This window comes from Macaca fascicularis, chromosome 16 (genome assembly GCF_037993035.2).
Source record: "Macaca fascicularis isolate 582-1 chromosome 16, T2T-MFA8v1.1".
In the NCBI taxonomy this organism is placed as follows: domain Eukaryota; kingdom Metazoa; phylum Chordata; class Mammalia; order Primates; family Cercopithecidae; genus Macaca; species Macaca fascicularis.
Genome location: NC_088390.1, coordinates 8,000,549 through 8,020,908, shown reverse-complemented (window position 1 = coordinate 8,020,908; position 20,360 = coordinate 8,000,549). Strand labels below are relative to the sequence as shown.

General features: G+C 47.9%; 1 protein-coding gene across 7 annotated transcripts; it reads right to left on the bottom strand.

The window, feature by feature from the left end:
* Positions 1 to 2,822: 2,822 nt before the first annotated feature.
* Positions 2,823 to 20,237, bottom strand: CNTROB (centrobin, centriole duplication and spindle assembly protein). Of its 7 annotated transcripts, none has more exons than XM_074018505.1 (20): positions 19,631 to 20,237; positions 19,088 to 19,400; positions 18,198 to 18,286; positions 17,872 to 17,953; positions 16,959 to 17,115; positions 15,932 to 16,048; positions 15,596 to 15,712; positions 15,148 to 15,246; positions 12,675 to 12,911; positions 12,183 to 12,329; positions 8,595 to 8,728; positions 7,875 to 8,000; positions 7,489 to 7,651; positions 6,146 to 6,404; positions 4,685 to 4,836; positions 4,428 to 4,491; positions 4,080 to 4,250; positions 3,788 to 3,920; positions 3,247 to 3,319; positions 2,823 to 3,019 (listed from the first exon to the last, which is right to left on the bottom strand). In XM_074018505.1, the coding sequence occupies exons 3-20, from the start codon at positions 18,283 to 18,285 to the stop codon at positions 2,894 to 2,896; spliced, it is 2,445 nt and encodes an 814-aa protein (XP_073874606.1). In that variant the 5' UTR covers position 18,286; positions 19,088 to 19,400; positions 19,631 to 20,237; the 3' UTR covers positions 2,823 to 2,893. The 7 variants fall into 7 exon arrangements, with proteins under 7 accessions (XP_073874606.1, XP_045231316.1, XP_005582870.2 ...); XM_045375381.2 differs by having other exon boundaries at positions 18,202 to 18,286; XM_005582813.5 differs by having other exon boundaries at positions 19,088 to 20,237.
* Between the last annotated feature and the right edge of the window lie 123 nt (positions 20,238 to 20,360).

The window sequence follows — 20,360 nt, the reverse complement described above, 5'->3', positions numbered from 1 at the left end:
CTTTACCAACTATTAAAAACAGTAGCACACCATCACCTGCCAACGATGATAGTGTGCCACGAATCTGAGAGTTTGGTCAAACCAATGTTATCCATTTGAGATAAAAAATAGAAAAGCAAGCATTTCCATACGTGGGTAAACAGACAAGGCTGGAAAAGCCCCCAAGCCTGGGGCTGCTCCTGTACCAGTGCACCTCTAGTTTCTTCACTGGTGCATGCCAGAGAGCGGTCCTGTGCAGGGCTGAGGATCAAGCCGTCCTGATGCAGCTGAGCAGGGCAACCCACATTTCTGGTCATTCATCTTCATCTTTTCTTCCTTTGCCCCTCCCCTGGGGGCTAGAAAGTTACTTAGGTGGAAGTAAAATGCAAACATTAGTACAAAACACTCTACGAATCCACATCCTATCATGTCTGTAACTCAGGGCCAGATAGAAGGGCCCTGCCTTCCTCTCAGAATCCAGTAAACTCTGTCCCTCAAACATTCACTTTGCACCTGCCATCACCACTACCCTGCACTGTGTGCGAGAGCTGAGAGCTGTGTGTGAGTCTCAAGGTAGGATATCCTCTTCCGGTTTGAGTTTGACTGAGTGCTTTTCAGTGTTAGTACCCTGAATTTGGGGCCTTTTAAATTTTCATGTCTATGTTATTTTCTTCCCTAGTATTGTTTTTCTTTGTCCATTTTAGTGAGCATTAAAATGGAAGTTTTATAAACATGGTTTAATTTTCTTGCCAGCAGTCTACTTTTTTTTTTCTTTTTAGACAGAGCCTTGCTCTGTCACCCAGTCTGGAGTGCAGTGGCACAATCTCGGCTCACTGCAACCTCTGCCTCCCAAGTTCAAGTGATTATCCTGCCTCAGTCTCCCAAGTAGCTGGGATTACAGGTGCCCGGCTAATGTTTTATATTTTTTAATAGAGACAGGGTTTTACCATGTTGGCCAGGCTGGTCTCGAACTCCTGGCCTCAAGTGATCTGCCTGCCTCGACCTTCCAAAGTGCTGGGATTACAGTGTGAGCCACCGCGCCCAACCTGAATTTCAACTTTTATTTTAGATACAGGGCATACATGTGCAGGTGTGTTACATGAGTATATTGCACCTAGGGAGTCAGCATAGTATCATTAGGTAGTTTTCAACCAGCGCCTCCCTTCCTCCCCGCTCTGGGAGTCTGCAGTATCTGTTGTTCCCAAGTCTATGTTCACATGTGCTCAATGTTTACTCTCACTTAGGGGAACGTGTAGTATGAGGTTTTCTGTTCCTATACTACTATGCTTAAGATTATAGCCTTCAGCTCCATCCATGTTGCTACAAAGGATATTATTTCATTTCATGGCTGTGTGGTATTCCATGGTATCTATGTACATTTTCTTTATCCAGTCCACCCCTGATGGGCATCTGGGTTGATTCCATGTCTTTGCTATAAAGAACAGTGTGGTAATGAACATATAAATGCATGTGTCTTGTTGGTATAATGACCTGTTTTCCTTTGGGTATATATCCAGTGATATGATCGCTGGAGGAAATGGTACTCTGTTTTAAGTTTTATGAGAAATCTCTAAACTGCTTTCCACAGTGGCTGAACTTCCATTTCCACTGGCAGCTATATAAACATTCCCTTTTCTCTGCAGCCTTGCAGCATGTTGTTTTTTGACTTTTTAATAAGTCATTCTGACAGGCATGAGATAGTATCTCATTGTGGGGTTTTGCATTAAATTGATTTGCATTTCTCTTATGATTAGTAATGAGCATTTTTTTCAAATGTTTCTTGGCCGCTTGCATGTCTTCTTTTGAGAAGTGTTTGCTCATGTCCTCTGCCCATTTTTTAATGGAGGTATTTGTTTTTTGTTTGTTGATTTAAGTTCCTAATAGATTCTGGATGTCAGACCTTTGTCAAATGCACAGATTGAGAATATTTTCTCCCATTCTGTAGGTTGTCTGTTTACTCTGTTGACAGTCTCTTTTGCTGTGCAGAAACTCTTTAGTTTAATTAGGACCTAGCACTCTATAGTCTTTTACACGTTTCAGAGCCATAAGTGTGAAGACTATAGCAACAGTATGTCTGCTGGCTGGAGTAGAATCTGCCAGTCTGAATACTACGAATGCAACCTGAAAGAATTATTTTCCCTTTTTTTTTTCTTTTTTGAGATGGAGTCTCGCTTTGTCGCCCAGGTGGAGTGCAGTGGCGTGATCAGCTCTCTGCAAGCTCCGCCTCTTGGGTTCATGCCATTCTCCTGCCTCAGCCTCCCGAGTAGCTGGGACTACAGGCATCCACCACCGTGCCCAGCTAATTTTTTTGTATTTTTAGTAGAGATGGAGTTTCACGTGTTACCAGGATGGTCTCGATCTCCTGACCTCGTGATCTGCCCGCCTCAGCCTCCCAAAGTGCTGGGCTACCACACCCGGCCTATTTTCCCTTAAAAGAGAAAACTTTCTCCCCAACAACCAAATTTTAACTCAAACTCTTTATACAATAACTTACTCTTATTAAAGTTTGGGTCTTTTCTGATTATTAAAGTAACATATACTTGTTTTAGAAAATTTGGAAAATACAGAAATGTATTAAAAAACTAAGAATCACCCATAATTCCACTACCACCCAGAGTTCATTGCTCTGCAGGTTTTAGCTTTGTCCACTGAATCTTAGCTACTCCAACTTTCCAAATCTTGTCATAGACCATCTTCCAAAGCATTCACGTCTTTTCCCATAGGAAATGACATATAAACACGTAACATATGAAAAAAAGTACTCAAACCAAATGTGGTTTCTTTACAAAGTGATTTCCTACAAAACCTCTATTTTCCAAATTCCTATGAGCCAGAGACTCTGATACAGACTATCGAGCATTTATTAAAATAACAACAATAAGAGAACAAAGAAGAGGAAAGAGGGTAGGGGGGCTCATCTCCAGACTCCCCCCCGGCTCCTCATACTACTCGGGGCATGGTGCCCACTTTTCTTCCGTGCGGGAGGTTTTTCAGTCTTGGGGGCTGTAGCAAGGCGGCGAGGGACAGATTGGGAGGGAATCTGAGAGTTGAGGGAAGAGAGAGGAAGAAATCAGTGTCAGATCCTCTCAATTCCCCACACCACTGAGGAAAGGCACATGGAGAGGGCCAGATGAGTCTGCAGGGAGGAAAGGCCATGCTACAGAATGCGGGGGTGGAATGGAGGGGCCAGCCAGGAGTGCGCAGAGGTGAAGGAACTGGTCAGTGAGAGCCCTTTTCTCCCCTGGTCCCTGCCTGACTTTCCCTCACCTCTTTCCGGGGGATCTCACCCAAGCGGGATTCTGTGTTCCTTCTGGGGACATTATCCCCTTGGCCATCAGTCCTGCCACACAAATCAAAGGTATGAGGATGGGGAGCTCCGTCCCCCCGGTTACCCAATACTGGATGGAAGAACCACTCCCCAATTCTATCTCTTAAGAATAAGATCAAACTCGATAGACCCGGGCATCAACTGGGAGGAGACATTAGTGGAAGCAAATAATGAGTTATACTAGCTAGTCAAAATTCTAGGATTCTGAGTTTTGAGCTGAGGGGTAAAGAGGAAAAAAACGAAGGTAGAGCGACCCGGAGAAAAGATTTTTTTGTTTAGAAGAAAAAAGCAATAGAAAGGAAAAGACAAAAGAAAGGTGTGGGGCAGTAAGAGAAGAAGATCTGTGGATCCATCTCTCATCCTTCACTTTCCTCCCCAGAAAGGGACAACGATTCAATTCAGGGTAAAACACACCCACTCCACTACCCATAATCCAGCTTCCACCCTGCGAATCCTTCCTCCTTCCTCCCAGGCTTGTACCCGCTGTGTTCCAGCCTCTTCAGGTAGAGCAGGAGATCCTCAGCAGGCAGAGCCCCCCAGCCCCGAGCCTGGTAGAGTCGCAACAATTGAGACACCTCCATCAGCTGCCTTGGGAATGCGAGCCCATCTCCACCTGACAGACATAGCAATAATCACAGGTGTCATCCTAGGGCCCCTCTCCCCAGCCCTCAGCCCATTTCCCCAGGAATTCAGAAGGGCAGTAAGTACCTGTACTGGATACACACTCAGGACTGTCCCTCTTTTTTTCCCTAGTAAACCAGGACATGCTCACCTCTCTCTGGGGAACCACTGCTGGGACCACTGCCTTGTGAATGGGAGGAGGGAAGCTCCTGGACCCGGAAAAGACTGGATGCCATGGCTAAGGGAACTTTGGTTTTGTGGACAGGGGGTGGAATACGTGGCACTTGAGGGGCTTCCTCCCAAGATGGGACAGTTAGAGGACCTAGCAAAATGAAAGAGAGCCAAGAATCAGGAAATGGAGCAAAGAACCAAGGAAGTCCCACCACCCAGCATTCATAAGGCTTTATTGCCTTTGCCAGCTCCTAAAAATTCATCCTAGATAACCAACTCCGATCTTTCCTAGGCCCCAGCCCCAACTTTCTTCAGATTTGGAACTCACCAGACTTAGGGGGCAATAGATCGACAGCAGGGTTCTCATTGTTCTGGGACACTGTCTCCAGCAACTGTGGGTGAATAAGATAGTCAAATTCCCCAGGGACTGATAGAGAAAAAGGCCTAGGGATCTGAGAGAAGCAGCTGGGACGAAGAGTTAGTCATAAACAGGGAATGAGGTCAGAGTCCTGGATTCCCAGAGCAGAAAGAGGAAAGGAGAAAGGGAAGAAGAAAATGAGCTAGTCTGGGTGGAATCTCTCTTACCTGGTGCAAAAAATTCTTGAGGCCCTCCAGCTGAGCAGGCGGCAGCCCTTGCTTTAGGAGGCCCTCCCCGTCGGGTCCAGGATCTTCCTCAGGGAATGGCCTTTCTGCCCTATGGTCGGGATGGAAGGCCCCAAGTGCAGAGAAGGCCCCAGCTATAAAGTGAAACAGGTGTGGGTGGGTGCAAGTGTGTTCAAGGGGGAAGGGGCTCCTCCACAAATCAACTCACCTAACACTCAGAAGAAAGGGGCCTATTAAATGTAAGAGGAACGTCACTGCTAGAAGAAGATTAAGATGGAGGTTTAAAGGAGCTGGAGAGGGAAGGGTTGGTTGGAGGTGACTGGGAGATAGCACAGCTGAACTCTAAGACAGAAATATGAACAGAAGAAGAAAGCTGTGGTACTCAAACTCTAAACAAATAAATATCCTCACCAACTCCCTGAAGAATGGAAATGAGTAACACACATGTTCTGATCTCTTCCCCAGAATATGCCCCATTCTTTTATTATTCTCACATAATTAAAAAATTTTTAATTGTGATACAACTAATCTCTCTCTCTTTTTTTTTTTTTTTAAAGAGACAGAGTCTTGCTGTCTTGCCCAGGCTGGAGTACAATGGCACCTTCTTAGCTCACTGTAGCCCCGAACTCCTTGGCTCAAGCAATCCTTTTGTCTCAGTCTCCCTGAGTAGCTGGAAATTCGGGTGTGTGCCACCACACCCAGCTATTTTTTATTTTTTGTAGAGATGAGGTCTCACTATATTGGTCAGACTGGTGTGGACCTCCTGACATCAAGCCATCCTCCCACCTCAGCCTCCCAAAGTGATAGGATTACAGGTGTGAGCCACTGGGTCTGGCCCCACCCCTCATTTTCAATTCGACCTACATTGTCATGTTTGTACCACACAGAACACCTCCATCCACTCAAATCACAGCTGACATTAAACTAGAAGTGGACACGACACCCAAGGTCAGCCAGTCCAATCAGATGGCCTCTAAACTGGACCTAAAAAACTGAGACACCAGTGTCTCTCCAAATGTCTAGGGGCTCAGCTAGAGTCAGTATCACAGCCACAGCTGGTCAAACTCATGTGTAAACTGAAGTTATGAGGGGCGAGAACCTTGGATGCTGGTCTAGCAAGAAAAAAGAGCAGATGTGCAGGACAGGCGGACCCAGGAGACTATGCAGGCCCACAGAAAAGGGCCAGCTAGCTGCCTCAGTTCCTGATAGTGCCCCTGTTCCCAACTCCAGTTCTCATTAAGTCCAGCGACGCCACATTTCCATGAGATCTCAGTTCCTTTATGTGGACCAACGTGAGCAGATTTCTGCTCCTTTTTGCAACATGTGATCACTAAAGGCATCTGGGAAACTAAATGCTCAAGTACCAGAGAGAAGGCAAGGTACGAAAGAGGGAGCCAATTCATGCACAGAAGGGGAACCCCAGTGACTTCTGTCCCCAGTTACCTGTGGATGGAGTGAGGTCTGGTTTGGGCTCCAGGGGTTGGAAAGAATGTTGGCTCTGAAAAGAGGGGCCCAACAGGAGGCTAAGATCTGAGGAGGAACTGCAAAGAACAGGAGGTGCTCCAGGTAGCTCGTCCCTTGCTTCCCGGCTCTGCTGCAATACAGGCTTCAGGGCCACAGCCACAGGAGGCATAGTCCAGACCCTCCTCTCCTCCTTCTCTGGTTCCTGAGGCCCGGGGCTGGAGGGTCCAGCAGGAGGAGCCTAACCAGGAGAAAGGCAGAAAGAAGGGTCAAAGCACAGCAGGTTTAAAGAGGTAAGACATGGTACAAACACTTTAGTAAGATTATAAATTTCTGGGTGCAGTGGCTCACATCCGTAATCCCAACACTTTGGGAGGATCGTTTGAGGCTAGGGATTTGAACCAGCCTTGGCAACACAGAGAGACTCCATCTCTACAAAAGATTTAAAAATTAGCTGGGGGCAATGGCACGTGTGTGTAGTCCCAGCTACTTGGGAAGCAGAGGAGGGAGGATTGCTCGAGCCCAGCCTGGGCAACAGAGTGAGACCTTGTTTCAAATAAATAAATAATATATAAATAAATAAAATTAAAATTAAAATATCCTAATGTTTTCTTCTTTTTCCTTGAGATGAGGTCTCACTATGTTGCCTAGGCTAGTCTTGAACTCCTGAGTTCAAGTGATCCTTCTGCTTTAGCCTCCCATATAGCTGAGATTATAGGTGCACCACCACACCTGCTACAATTTCATAATTAAAAGAAGGAAGTGGGAAGTACCAACATATGAAGGGCTAGGAAGTGAGACTCCCTACTCTACTCTGGGGCAGGACTTGGCAACAATTTTTGGCCCTTCCGTCATAATTAATTCAGCTGTCCCTCCACAAAACTAGTACCACATATCATCTGTCCCCTCTTGGGACTGGGAGACTAGAGTTATGCCCAATAGAATGGGGCCAGTCTGAGTAAGCTATGGCCATGGAAAAAAGGATTTATTTTGCTGAGGCAGTTATTATTTGTAAAGTCCACTGATTTTTTTCCCCTGATATAGGCCTTAGGAGCTGAACTTAGTACTTCCCTTGGAAGGGAGCTAGATTTCCAAAGAAGGAATCTAGAACATAGTTCTTGCTGGGCATGGTAGCTTATGCCTGGAATCCCAGCACTTTGGCAGTTAGAGGTGGGAGGATCACTTGAGCCCAGGAGTTCGAGGCTGCAGTGAGCTATGATCGCACCAGTACACTCCAGCCTGAGCAACAGAGTAAGACCCTGCCTCAAAAATAAAAATAAAAACAGAACGCCATGGAGAAGCTTAGCTCAAGGGGCAATGCTTACTGAAGGGTTGGGCGGTGGGAGAGTGGTGCTGAGCAGCTGGTTGGCCTCATCCCAGTGGGCCTGCAGCATGGCCTGCAGTCTTTCCACCAGCTCCACCCGCTGCTCCTCCAGCTGCTGGTTCCCACTCTGCAGTTCACGCACTCGCGCTTGCTCCCGGGCCAGTCTGAAGAAAAGAGAGAAGAAGTGACTCAGGGCCTTTAAGGAAGCAGAGACTTGGGGGCTAAAAAGAGCCAGAAAGGAATGTCGGACATCTGACATTCTGAAAGGAGCTGAGGCTCATGTAGAGGACAGATCAATCAAGGGAGCAGCTCTTTAGCATTCTCAGTTTGGACTCTACCCATAAGAAAGGGGCTGGGGCCTGAAAGGGGCACTCTGGGGACCAGGACCTGAGCTCGTAGTCCTCAGCCACCTGCTGTTGTCGCTCCTCTCGCTCTGCCATTTCCACCTTGAACTGAGCTAGCTGACTGGCCAGCTCCTGCTGGTGTTGTCCACTCAGGTCCTGCAGCTGCTTCCTGCAGGGCACAGGTAGGAGAGAGGACTGGGACTGGAGACAGAAGAAGTGACCAACTGAGAAAAAGACATCATGTGTGCATGTGACAGTGACCCAGATAGCCAGTCAACTAGCCTGGCCATGGCACAGGAAGCAGCAAGGGCAAAGCTGGGGTCTTAGGATGGGTTCCTCAGAAGCAGAGACTTAAATAAATTTATTTTGGGAGCATTTCTAGAAAATCTTGGCAGCTGAATGGGGGTGAGAAGTGAGGCCGGGCTGGGAGGAGGCTCAGTCCGACAGAGCAGCTCCGGAGACAGCGCAGGTCATACCTCAGCACTGTCTCAGCAAAGGAGCTGGACCATCTATCATTCTGCACCTATCAGTTCTTGGTTAAGGGCTACTCCCTATGGGATGAAAATTCCCAGGCACTTCTGGCTCTCCATGAATGCATGAAGGCAGCCCTCCCAAGAGAGACTCAGGGCCAGGCTGACAGGAGTTAGCGCACCCTGGGAGTCACAGTGCTGGACCATGGCAAAGGGATTGAAGGGAACATGGGCCTGGCACTAACGATACCTGCTGTGGCTGAGAGAAGTGACACCCAGTGAGTCCCATGTACCTGTGATGTTCCCTGAGGGAGGCTGCTTGCCGTAGGCTGCTCTCCTGAGCCTGCGCCAGCCGCTCTGTCACCCGCTGCTCCAGCTGCACAGCCAGCTCTGACTCCAGCTGGATCCGCTGGCTTTCATACCGGGCCTGGGAGTGAAGGAAGGTGGGATAACGGCCCAAATCTGTTTGGGCTTACAAGAGGATGGCGGATATAATGTAGACAAAATCCAGTACCAACTTTCCCCTCGTATGAGATGAAGAACAATAATTTTGCCTCAAGGAGTGAAAGAGGTTCCCTTTCCTTATTAAACCATGAGATAGGCCGGGCGCGGTGGCTCAAGCCTGTAATCCCAGCACTTTGGGAGGCTGAGGCGGGTGGATCACGAGGTCAGGAGATCGAGACTATCCTGGCTAACATGGTGAAACCCCGTCTCTACTAAAAATACAAAAAACTAGCCGGGCGTGGTGGCGGGCGCCGGTAGTCTCAGCTACTTGGGAGGCCTGAGGCAGAATGGCGTGAACCCAGGAGGCGGAGCTTGCAGTGAGCCGAGATCACGCCACTGCACTCCAGCCTGGGAGACACAGCGAGACTCCGTCTCAAAAAAAAAAAAAAAAAAAAAACCATGAGATATTCACACTTTAAACATACATCAAAGTGAAAATAACTTTGGGTGAAAGACATAAATTTCTTAGCTAAAATGAATGTTCGATAGAGCAATCAAATCTATTCTGTGTCTCAGATAACATACCCTGAGTAGAGTACCTGAAAGCCAGTAGGCATTCAATAAATGTCAGTGCCTCTTCCTCCTTAAGCAGTCAACCTATAAGTGTCTCCATTTTCTCAGCCACAGTCCTTCAACTCACTAAAATCTGATTTCCACGTATAATACTTTAAAGAATTCAATTTCTTTTCTTTTCTTTTCTTTTGAAACGGAGTTCTGCTCTGTCACCCAGGCTGGAGTGCAGCGGCGTGATCTCAGCTCACTGCAACCTCTGCCTCCCAGGTTCAAGCAATTCTCCTGCCTCAGCCTCCTAAGTAGCTGCAACTACAGGTATATGCCACCAGGCCTGGCTAATTTTTTGTATTTTTAGTAGAGACGGGGTTTTACCGCGTTAGCCAGGATGGTCTCAATCTCCTGACCTCATGATCTGCCCATCTCAGTCTCCCAAAGTGCTGAGATTACAGGTGTGAGCCACCGCGCATGGCCCAAAGAACTCAATTTCTAAATCCAAATAGTGGTTATTTCTCAGCCCCTACTTTTGAGAAAGGGTCTTGCTCTGTTGCTCAGCCTAAAGTGCAGTGGTGTGATTATGGCTCACTGCAGTCTTGACCTCCCAGACTCAAGCGATCCTCCCACCTCAGCCTCCAGAGTAGCTGGGACTACAAGCTCGTGTCACCATGCACAGCTAATCTTTTTATTTTTTGTAGAGATGGGGTCTCACTATGTTGCCCAGGCTGGTCTCAAACTCTTGGACTCAAGCAATCCTCCCACTTCGGCTTCCCAAAGTGCTGGGATTATAGGCATGAGCCACCACACCTGGCCCTGTCTTTTTTTTTTTTTTGAGACTTGGTCTCACTCCTGTCACCCAGGCTGCAGTGCAGTGGTGTGATCGTGGCTCACTGCAGCCTCTACTTCCAGGGTTCAGTTGATCCTCCCACCTCAGCCTCCCGAGTAGCTGGGACTACAGGTCTGTAGGTGCATGTCACTATACCCGGCTAATTTTTTGTGTTTTTAGCAGAGTTTAGGTACTGCCATGTTTTGCCCAGATTGGTCTTGAACTCTTGGGCTCAAGCAATCTGCCTGCCTCAGCCTCCCAAAGTGCTGGAATTCCAGGTGCGAGCCACCACACCCGGCTGCTTTCTTAGTCTTTATTGCATGTGATCTCATTGTAACACCTGACGCCCTATGTCAATTCTTTTTTTTTTTTTTTTTTTTGAGATGGAGTCTCACTCTGTTGCCCAGGGTGGAGCACAGTGGCGCAATCCGGGCTCACTGCAACCTCCACCTCCCGGGTTCAAGCGATTCTCCTGCCTCAGCCTTCTTAGTAGCCGGGACTATAGGTGCGTGCCACACACCTGGCTAATTTTGTATTTTTAGTAGAGATGGGGTTTCACCATGTTGGCCAGGCTGGTCTCAAACTCCTGAGCTCAAGTGATCTGCCCGCCTTGGCCTCCCACAGTGTTGGGATTACAGGCATGAGCCACCACACCGGGCCAAAGGAGTATGGTTCTCAAATGCCGGCCTCACTGGTACCTCCTTAAGTTAACCATTTATAAGAACATAGCCTCTCAGAATGGCTTGCACCTGGAAAATTCATCCATTTGTCCTTAACACACATTTTATACATAAAAACCAAGGCCCATAAGGGTCAAAATTCTAGCTAGAAGTCGAACTAAGTGCCCTAAGTCCTAATGCAGTATTCTTTCCTCTTCAATGCTGTGTCTCCACCATGGGCCAGAACACAGCTCTCTCCAATCCTTTCCTGTATCCTGTAGATCAGCAAACTACAGCCCAATTCAGCCCTCCATGGCCTGTTTATATAAGTTGTACTAGAACACAGCTGTGCCCATTTGTTTACGTACAGTTTGTAGCTACTTCTGTGGTATAACAGCAGAGTTGGGTAGTTGCAGCTGAGACCATACAACTCACAAAGCTAAAAATATTTACTGTCTGGACCTTTACAGAAAAAGTTTGCCATCTCCTGTTCTATTTCACAGCAAGAGTCTGACTAGTTTGAATTTAAAATTCAGTATGTTAGCTAGATGGAAAGTGTTTTTCAAAGTGTAATTATATCTGACAAACAATTTTTGAGTACAATTCTGCGCCAGGCCATGTGCTGTTATGGAAGTTTCATAAGTAAATTAAAAAATCATTGCCCTCCTGGGTCCCTGACCTACTCAGAGAAATTAATACAAGTTAGTCAAGTAAAGAGAATTACAAAGCATATTGTTACGATTGGAATCAAGTCTCTGACAAAAACTTTCACCTGCTCCGTCAACCCACTAAGTGTGGTGTCATCTCTTAAAATAACATAAGGTATCTTTCATAGATTTAAACCTATTTAATCCTAAAAGTAACACTAGGTCAGTCTGACATATTGTGGGAAATGGTCACTCAGTGAGAAATGGCTCTGAGTTTAGGACAGAAAACTACCCAAAATACTACATAGAAACTGTTGATAGGCCGGGCGCGGTGGCTCAAGCCTGTAATCCCAGCACTTTGGGAGGCCGAGGCGGGTGGATCACGAGGTCAGGATATCGAGACCATCACTGGCTAACGAAACCCCGTCTCTACTAAAAATACAAAAAACTAGCCGGGCGTGGTGGCGGGCGCCTATAGTCCCAGCTACTTGGAGGCTGAGGCAGGAGAATGGTGTGAACCCAGGAGGCGGAGCTTGCAGTGAGCCGAGATCGCGCCACTGCACCCCAGCCTGGGCAACACAGCGAGACTCCGTCTCAAAAAAAAAAAAAAGAAACTGTTGATGGAATTAAACCCCAAATCCCTGAACTGGGAGTGTCTGCCACAACTCCTGAGGGGTCCCCTCTGCCTCAGATCTACTTCTCACAGAACAAAACCTCAAGAACCCTCTGCCTTCTGACCTGCACCAAGCTCATTTCCAGCTGCAGGGCGTCTCTCTCTCTCCGAGCTGTATCCAGCTCTCCTTCCAGCCGCCGCACCTCAGACTGCACCAGCGCCAACTGGTGCTGGGCCTCCCAGGCGGCCTGGGCTTCCCTCTGGCTCTTCTCCTATGAAAGACAAATCAAACGTACATACATATGTCATTTCCTATCTCCTGGTTACCTCCACTCCCCAGTTCATCCTCCCAAACCCTAAATCCCAAGCTTCCCCTTCTCCTCCCATTTGTCTTATTTCCCCATCCCTGTTGAATTTCAGTCTTTGGCCTTTCGTGTTTTCAAAACCCCCAGCCCTTCCTGCTGGCCCTATACTCTCAACTTTGTCTCCCACACGTGGCTCTCTACTCTCCATTCCTGCCTATATATATCCCGCATATTCTAACATTCCATCCCATTCAATCATTTTGCCCTTCATCTATTCCCTAGTTCCTCAACTCTTCCAACTGCCACTTTTACCTTCTCCCTTTCCAACTGAGCCTGGTTCTCCTCCTGCAGCGCCTGGTAGTGTTCCTTAAGCTGGTGCTCTTGCTGGGCCCAGGTCTGCCGTTCTTCTTCTATGGCAGCCCGAAGAGTCTCTAACTCACGATGCTCACTCAGTTGCCCAGCCCGAGCTGCATCCCGCTCTTCCTGCAGGGCACAGCACCGCTGCTGTTCTGCCTCCAAGCTCAGGGTCAGAGCTTGCCTTTCCTCCTCCTGCAGCCACAGAAGAAAACCAAGCTCCTTAGTAGGCTCTTCAGAGACCAGCAATCTGCCCTCTGACCCTCAAACAAGGTGCCTGCTGAGAATTATGCTCATTAAAAACACAATAATTAGGCTGGGCACGATGGCTCACACTTGTAATCCCAGCACTTTGGGAGGCCAAGGCAGGCAGATTACCTGAGATCAGGAGTTTGAGACCAGCCTGGTCCAACATGGTGAAATCCCGTTTCTACTAAAAATACAACAATTAGCTGGGCGTGGTGGTGGGCGCCTGTAATTCCAGCTGCTTGGGAGGCTAAGGCAGGAGAATCACTCTAACATGGGAGGTGGAGGTTGCAGTGAGCTGAGATCACACAACTGCACTCCAGCCTGGGTGACAGAGCAAGACTCCATCTCAAATAAAACCTAAAAAACTCCACAAGAGTTGACAGGCGCAGTGGCTCATGTCTGTAATCCCAGCACTTTGGGAGGCCGAGGCAGGCAGAACATCTGAGGTCAGGAGTTCGAGACCAGCCTGGCCAACCATGTCTCTACTAAAAATACAAAAATTAGCTGGGCATGGTGATGCACACCTGTATTGCCAGCTACTTGGGAGGCTGAGGCAGGAGAATTGCTTGAACCTGGGAGGCAGAGGTTGCAGTGAGCCAAGATTGTGCCACTGAACTCCAGCCTGGGCAACAGAGCAAGATTCCATCTTAAAACCAACCAACCAACCAACAAACAAAACACAATAGTTGACAAGCTCATAGGACTATAATAGATAAGAGCAGCTGTTCCAGAGCCAAGTAGACCTCGGTTCAAATCTCAGGTTTGAATCCTGCTTCTGGAATTTACTATGTGTTCTTAGGCAAACATCCTTATCTGTAAACTAGAGATTATAACAGGTCTGCCTTCTGAGCATTAAAGTAAAAAGCATACGGAAAGCATTTAGCACAGCATCAGGCACATAGTAAGTACTCAATACACAATAGTTACCACCATCATCATCAAAAGAAATTCCACTAAGACTAGAATATCCAGCCTACAATCATGAACCATCATCCATCATCAGGACTGTCAGATATATATATAGCCTGTTAAGACTACAAGTACCAGCATATATGTAGCAAGCATGCGTTATGCATGCAACAAGTTCCAAACCTGGCTACTAATTCATATGGCTAATCACCTTATCATTTCAGCTCTAAGAGACTTGAGTGAAATGGCTGGGTATGGTGGTTCACATCTGTAATCCCAGCACTTTGGAAGGCCAAGGAGGGCAGATCGCTTGAGGTCAGGAGTTTGAGACCAGCCTGGCCACTGTGGTGAAACCCCGTCTCTACCAAAAAAATACAAAAATTAGCGGGGTATGGTGGCATGCACCTGTAGTCCCAGCTACTTGGGAGGCTAAGGTGGGAGAATCGCTTGAACCCAGGAGGCAGATGCTGCAGTAAGTTGCGATTGCACCACTGCACTCCAGCCTGGACAACAGAGTGAGACCCTGTCTCAAAAAAAAGAAAAGAAAAGAAACTTGAGCTAGTCAATTCCATACCGTTTTTGGCCATGCCCTACAGAGTTCCCAAACCAGATTGAAAAAAATCATCCAGGAAATTTCTGAAAAGATTTGGGTTCCACCACATATCTACTGAATCAAAACATCTGCGGGTAAGTCCCAGAAATCTTTATTTTATTTTATTTTATTTTTTTGAGATAGAGTCTCACTGTGTCACCCAGACTGGAGAGCAGTGGCGTGATCTCAGCTCACTGCAACCTCTGTCTGCTGGGTTCAAGCAATTCTCCTGCCTCAGCCTCCCAAGTAGCTGGGACTATAGGCATGCACCACCATGCCCAGCTAATTTTTTGTATTTTTAGTAGAGACGGGGTTTCACCATGCTGGCCAGGCTGGTCTCGAACTCCTGACCTCGTGATCCACCCGCCTTGGCCTCCCACAGTGCTGGGATTACAGGCATGAGCCACCGTGCCTGGCCTATATTTTAAAATAATTCCTCAGATGACGCTAATGTTCTAATGAGGATACAATTTGCAGAGTTTCTCAAACCGACTTGGTAGCAGAGCTTTTTTTTTTTTTTAATAGAATATCTAGCTGAATTACTGTTCTAAGGAACATACTTTGGGAAACAGTGCTCTGATGCAACTCAAATTATAATCTCCCACAATCCACGAATAGCCCATAGCTCTCTAGAAGTAATTAACAGCTTCCAATGGAATTAACCCAGTCCAATCTTCTCACCAATGTCTCTCTTTCCCGTTGCTGCAGTCTGGCACTTTCCTGCTCACGATTCAGGGCCTCCATGGCCTCAGAAAGGCTTTGTTCCAGGCGGGTTACTGTCTTTCAGGAAGAGAGGAATACAGGGCAGAGGAACTGTGGGAAATCTGTGTGTGCTATATTTTATAAAGCATTGACAATGTAAACTTGAAACTTCAGAGTTAACTAAATGACTAAGAGGCCAGATAGAAGACTACATGGTGTGGGAAAAATCAAGAAGTCATTGATGATGCAAGTTGGACAGCAGAAACGGTTAAAGGAGAAGAAAGGAAGGATGAGAAGAAATGTCAGGACAGCCACTACAAGACTGAGGTCAATCTGTTGGGAACCCTAATTCCAGAGCTATTTCTGCCCCTTTCCATCTAAAGATCTGTGACTCAGGTTCTAATGCCATACACTCCAGGGTGCTCACCTCCTGCTGCTTGCTTCTGGTGAGCTCTGCTGCCTGGCGTTCCTCTTGAAGTCCCCTGAGAACCTCTGTCCGCTCAGCCTCATGCCGGTTCCAGCCTTCCACCACACGGGCCAGGGTCTTAGGTAGGGCAAGTAAAATGGAATTTCAAAATAACTTTTTTGTCCTCTTTTTACCCACAGGGGTGGAGTCAACAGCCATCTTCTCCCAACAGTCAGCAAACCAACCCCTTGCCCAGCTCTCAGCATGCGCCAAGAAACATTGGTTGGCCACCCCCTTGTTTATTATTCCTTAATGCTCTTCATGGCGAGACCCACCCACATTTTGCTACCCTGGTACCTTGTCTAGTTGCTCAATCATGGTATCTTTCTTGCGGTCAGCAGCCACAGCCACGGCTAATTGTTGCTGTAGCTCTAACACTCGGGTCTGCAGGCTCTGAATATGGCGCTCACAATGCTGGGGAAAAGGGTGAGGAGTCTGGGTGTTGCCCATCTTTCGTATGACCACAGCACCAAACTTTCCAGCTCCTCTGGTGGGGGAATGGGCTGGCACCAAGAAGCCTGGGTCCCAAGAACAGAATAGTTTTGGAGAGGGAGAATCAGGAAAATTCTGAAGCAAGCACCTTGAGGCTCAAGATCTCCAACATGTTTCTGTACCTTTTCAGGAGATAAATGCTTAGATTCCAGGCTCCTCCTTTTCCTGGATCTCCTGAGTAAAAATCCCATAAACCTTTTGGCAGAGGTGTAGCAGCCCACACAGCAAAATGTGCAAAGTTACTCCTACCTTCAGAAGCTCATTGGACACAATGAGTAAACACAGCAAGGATAAAGGGGAAAGCCTTTCATTCATGCCAAGGGGTTTAACATAGAGAAGGAGAGGCTTCCAAAAATGGCAACCAAGGATTTTGACTTTCCTCTGCTTTGCCTATTTCTCTGTCCCCTTCAGACACTAAGGCAGAGGCTCACAGAGATAAAGGCTCAGTCTATCACCAGCAGCTGTAAATCCTATGCACAAGCTAGCAGAGTTTGTGTCCACTCAACAAACACTGAGTGTTTCTGTGTTATGTATATTCTAGACCTTAGGCAGCCAGTACTAACACAAACAAGATATGGACCCTCAAATTTTAGAGACAAGAAAAAAACAAGATATATCAGAACGATAAGCTATATGAAGGAAATAAGAGGGCGATCTGACTGACTACTTGGAAGGGAGGTGGTGCCATATTAGTTGGATGGTCAAAAACGTCCTCAGGAAAACATTTGAGTTAAGTCCCAGCTTTCAGGCTCTTCACCCTCAGCCCTTTTCAACACTTGGATCCCCTCTTTCTAATCTTTGCTGCTCTCAAAAGGAAGCCTTTTCATCTTACCTTGCGGCGGGTATGCTCTGAATCCAATGCATCTCTCAGCCCCTGACAATCTGGGGGATTGAGTGGAGGCCCTGGCCGAAGGCTGGTGTAGCGGGGAAACAGCTCCTCCAGGGCTTGGGCTGAGCTAGATGGAGACAAGTCTTGCAGGGGCCGGGTGCTGAGCAAATCAGGGAGAGAATGTTAGGGCTGGGAAAGCTTTTGAAATCCACTTGTCCAACTGTGATATTCTACAGATGAGGAAACTGAGACCCAGAGAGGGCAAGAGACTTGTCCAAAGTCATAAAGGTATATAACCACAGTGCCATAAATAACACACAGGTCTGGGATTCGCTTAAAGGTTTCAGCAGAAACAAACTAACTCTTTTTTTTTTTTTTTTTTTTTTTGAGACGGAGTCTCGCTGTGTCTCCCAGGCTGGAGTGCAGTGGCGTGATCTCGGCTCACTGCAAGCTCCGCCTCCCGGGTTCACGCCATTCTCCCGCCTCAGCCTCCCATAGCTGAGACTACAGGCGCCCGCCACCACGCCCGGCTAGTTTTTTGTATTTTTAGTAGAGACGGGGTTTCACCATGTTAGCCAGGATAGTCTCGATCTCCTGACCTCGTGATCCGCCCGCCTCGGCCTCCCAAAGTGCTGGGATTACAGGCTTGAGCCACCGCGCCCGGCCCAAACTAACTCTTTAGAGGGAAAGAACGACTGGAGGTTAAGAGAAAACCGGGTACCAGGCAGCAAATATCCGTGTTCCTGAAGGAGTAAAGCGGGTAGGAGACAGTAGAAAAAGGATGAAAACTGAAAGCTAAGTGATAAGCCTCTTGGGTTCCTGAGAGGTACAAAAGCAATAAAGGGAGAAATAAGAAACAAAACACTTGGATTTCCAAGAAAGCAAGCAAGCTAGGAGAACCCCAAGGGGAACTCACTTGAGCAAGGTGGCTGTGCTATCACTGTCAAAGGAGTCCTCTTCCCGTCTCTCTGAGCCAGCGCCAGGAATGAGGGGATCCCCTGCAGGCAGCCAGAGGGACCCCAAAGCCACAGTCAGGTAATGACAAAAACGGGCCACTTCAAGAAAAGGCCTTCCTTTCCAGTTCCCTCCTTCACCCCCCCTCCCAAAGAAAGGGAGACTTTTCTCCTGAAATCTCTTGCTCAGAGGTTTTCCTGCTTGGGTTTTCCTGTCTGCTTCCTCTGTCCACTTTCTCCCACCCCTTAAATCTAGGTTCTCCTTCATAGTTCTAGGGAAGGGGCTTACTCACGATAGGCTGTATCACGTGAGGTTTGGAGCATGGTCTGGAGCTGACCCCGAACACTTTCCATCTCAAAGATATGCTTAGAACCATCCTAGAAAAAAAGCCACACGGAAATCAGATGCAACCTGTGTTATCTGTCTCCTACCTATTGCCAGGGTAGAATTTTCACTCCAGCACTTTGGAAAACAAGAAAAACCAAACAGATACAATAAGGGATGTCCTAACCTTGAGTCAGAAATTCAAACACTATAGAAGCCAGAAAGAGAATGTAAATAAAATAACTGAGGAGGTGTAAGACAAGAATTGTGGAGATTCTTGCCAATTCAAGAACAAATGTAAGGACTGTGTGGCTTATGGCTATTATTTCCAAACTCTGGAAGACCTAACCAGACTGCAAATTGACTATGACACCTTTTCTATACAGTACTAATAACTATCTTCTCTGTTACATGTTGTAGTTGACTAAACTACGTCTTAATGATGTACATGCCAGAGTTGGAACCATACTATCAAAATAGTGTTGAGCTGGAAGGATCTGAGCCGCTATCCTAAGTCCCTAGTTCCCTCTTGGGATCAAGAAATCTTCCCCATTCCAAGTACACAGGAAACAGCTCACCAACCTACCCCATAGGTTTGCTCTATCTACTCGGAGCAGAGATGTCTCTCACAAAAACACTAGGAAGTTCCATAATTTTCAAATTATGGTGTCCCAGGTCACTCCCTCCCTCATGACTGCCTATGACTGCGCATGACTGCCTATGCAGTTAAAGGGAATATGAAATCCAACAAGAAGAGTTCAAATCTCATCAAAGTTTTTTACTTTTACCAACCCCAATCCCAAGACTCTCTGGTGTCTGGTGCCACAGTGGTCTCCAAGACACACTTCCCTCACCTTTTTCTTCAAGTTGTTTTCCAATCCGACTGACAAGCTTCGACTCAATTCTTGGGCTAAGCCGTCTAACCCTTCATGAGGCGGGGAGGTGGTGGGTAAATACAGTTGGGCTCGGGCCTCCGCCTGCCGGCTGAGGCGCAAAGAAGCATAGAGCTGGGAGGTCACTTCAGACGACACTTGGTTGAGCCCAGGGGGTTCTGAGGAATCACTCAGGAGATCCTCCGCCCCGAGGGGTGAACTGGGGCTGTCAGCTGATGTTGCCATGAATACAGGGAAGAGACAACCGGAGACAGCACAGAGCTGGGAGGTTCTGCTGTAGCAAAGTCCAGGAGGAAAAGTTCACGAAGAAAGATTTTGGTGAAGGGAGGAAGACTCCACGCCAAGGATCCTTGGTGAATTAAGGGCATCGAGGCTTTATGGTTAGAGGAAAGGTTTCCACCAGTTCCAGGGCCCATGGGAGTGGGCAAAAGCATCCCTTTCCCCAGCTCCTGGGAACAGTGTTAAGACGGTGCAGCGCAGAGGGGGTGCGGACAGAAGACCTACTGTGGGACAACAGCGCCGCTGAAGCTCCTCTTCCCAGCTACGAGTGCTGGAAGCTGCACATCAACTCCGGAACAGGCTATCCCCGGTCAACTGAGCTCTTAAGTTCTCACGCCCAAAACGTCCCAACGGAAACGGACCCAAATCCACTAGGGGCCCATTTTCTGTCCCCCTTCCCTACTTGTCCCTCAACTGGCTCCAGTCTCAAGAGAGGGAGGAACCTCACGCTCCCCCACCTCTTCACCCGTTCTACCCAGGGTCAGCTCCCCTGTACTTGCCCTCCGACCCCTCCTGGCAAGAAAGCCATAGCAAGCTTCCTTGCTCCCTAGAATCTCTCCCTCCCGACCACCCCAAAAGAAACTTTGTGAACCCTCAGTCACGCCCTAAGTCGTCCCTAAAAAGCACGCCGCCCTCAAGCCTAGCCCGAGATCCTCTACCCCGACGACCACCTGATTCCGCCTAATCTCCACCCTTCCAGTCCTCAGCCCCCAGTTTGCCAAAGCGGGGGGCAAGCGATTGGCCTCCTCCCCTGAGATCCCCCTCTCGCGCCTCCCTCTACGCTCAAAACCGTTGGCAGCCTCCCGCCCACTGTCCACGGCTCCTCCTCTCTGGCCTCGATGACGTCACCCGCCCGCGAGACCACGCTCGCAGATGCTCACATAACTATTGTATTCCGAGCGCCTGGCCGCGCGTGCGCGGCTCCGGTGGCCACAGATTGGCTAAGGGAGGGAGG

Coding starts and splice junctions, on each gene's coding strand:
- CNTROB (XM_005582811.4), bottom strand. CDS start 19,351: ATGGCAACATCAGCTGACAGCCCCAGTTCACCCCTCGGGGCGGAGGAT. Junction 18,287..19,087: donor AAAACAACTTGAAGAAAAAG/GTGAGGGAAGTG, acceptor CTTTTTTTCTAG/GATGGTTCTAAGCATATCTT. Junction 17,954..18,201: donor CTCACGTGATACAGCCTATC/GTGAGTAAGCCC, acceptor GGCTGCCTGCAG/GGGATCCCCTCATTCCTGGC.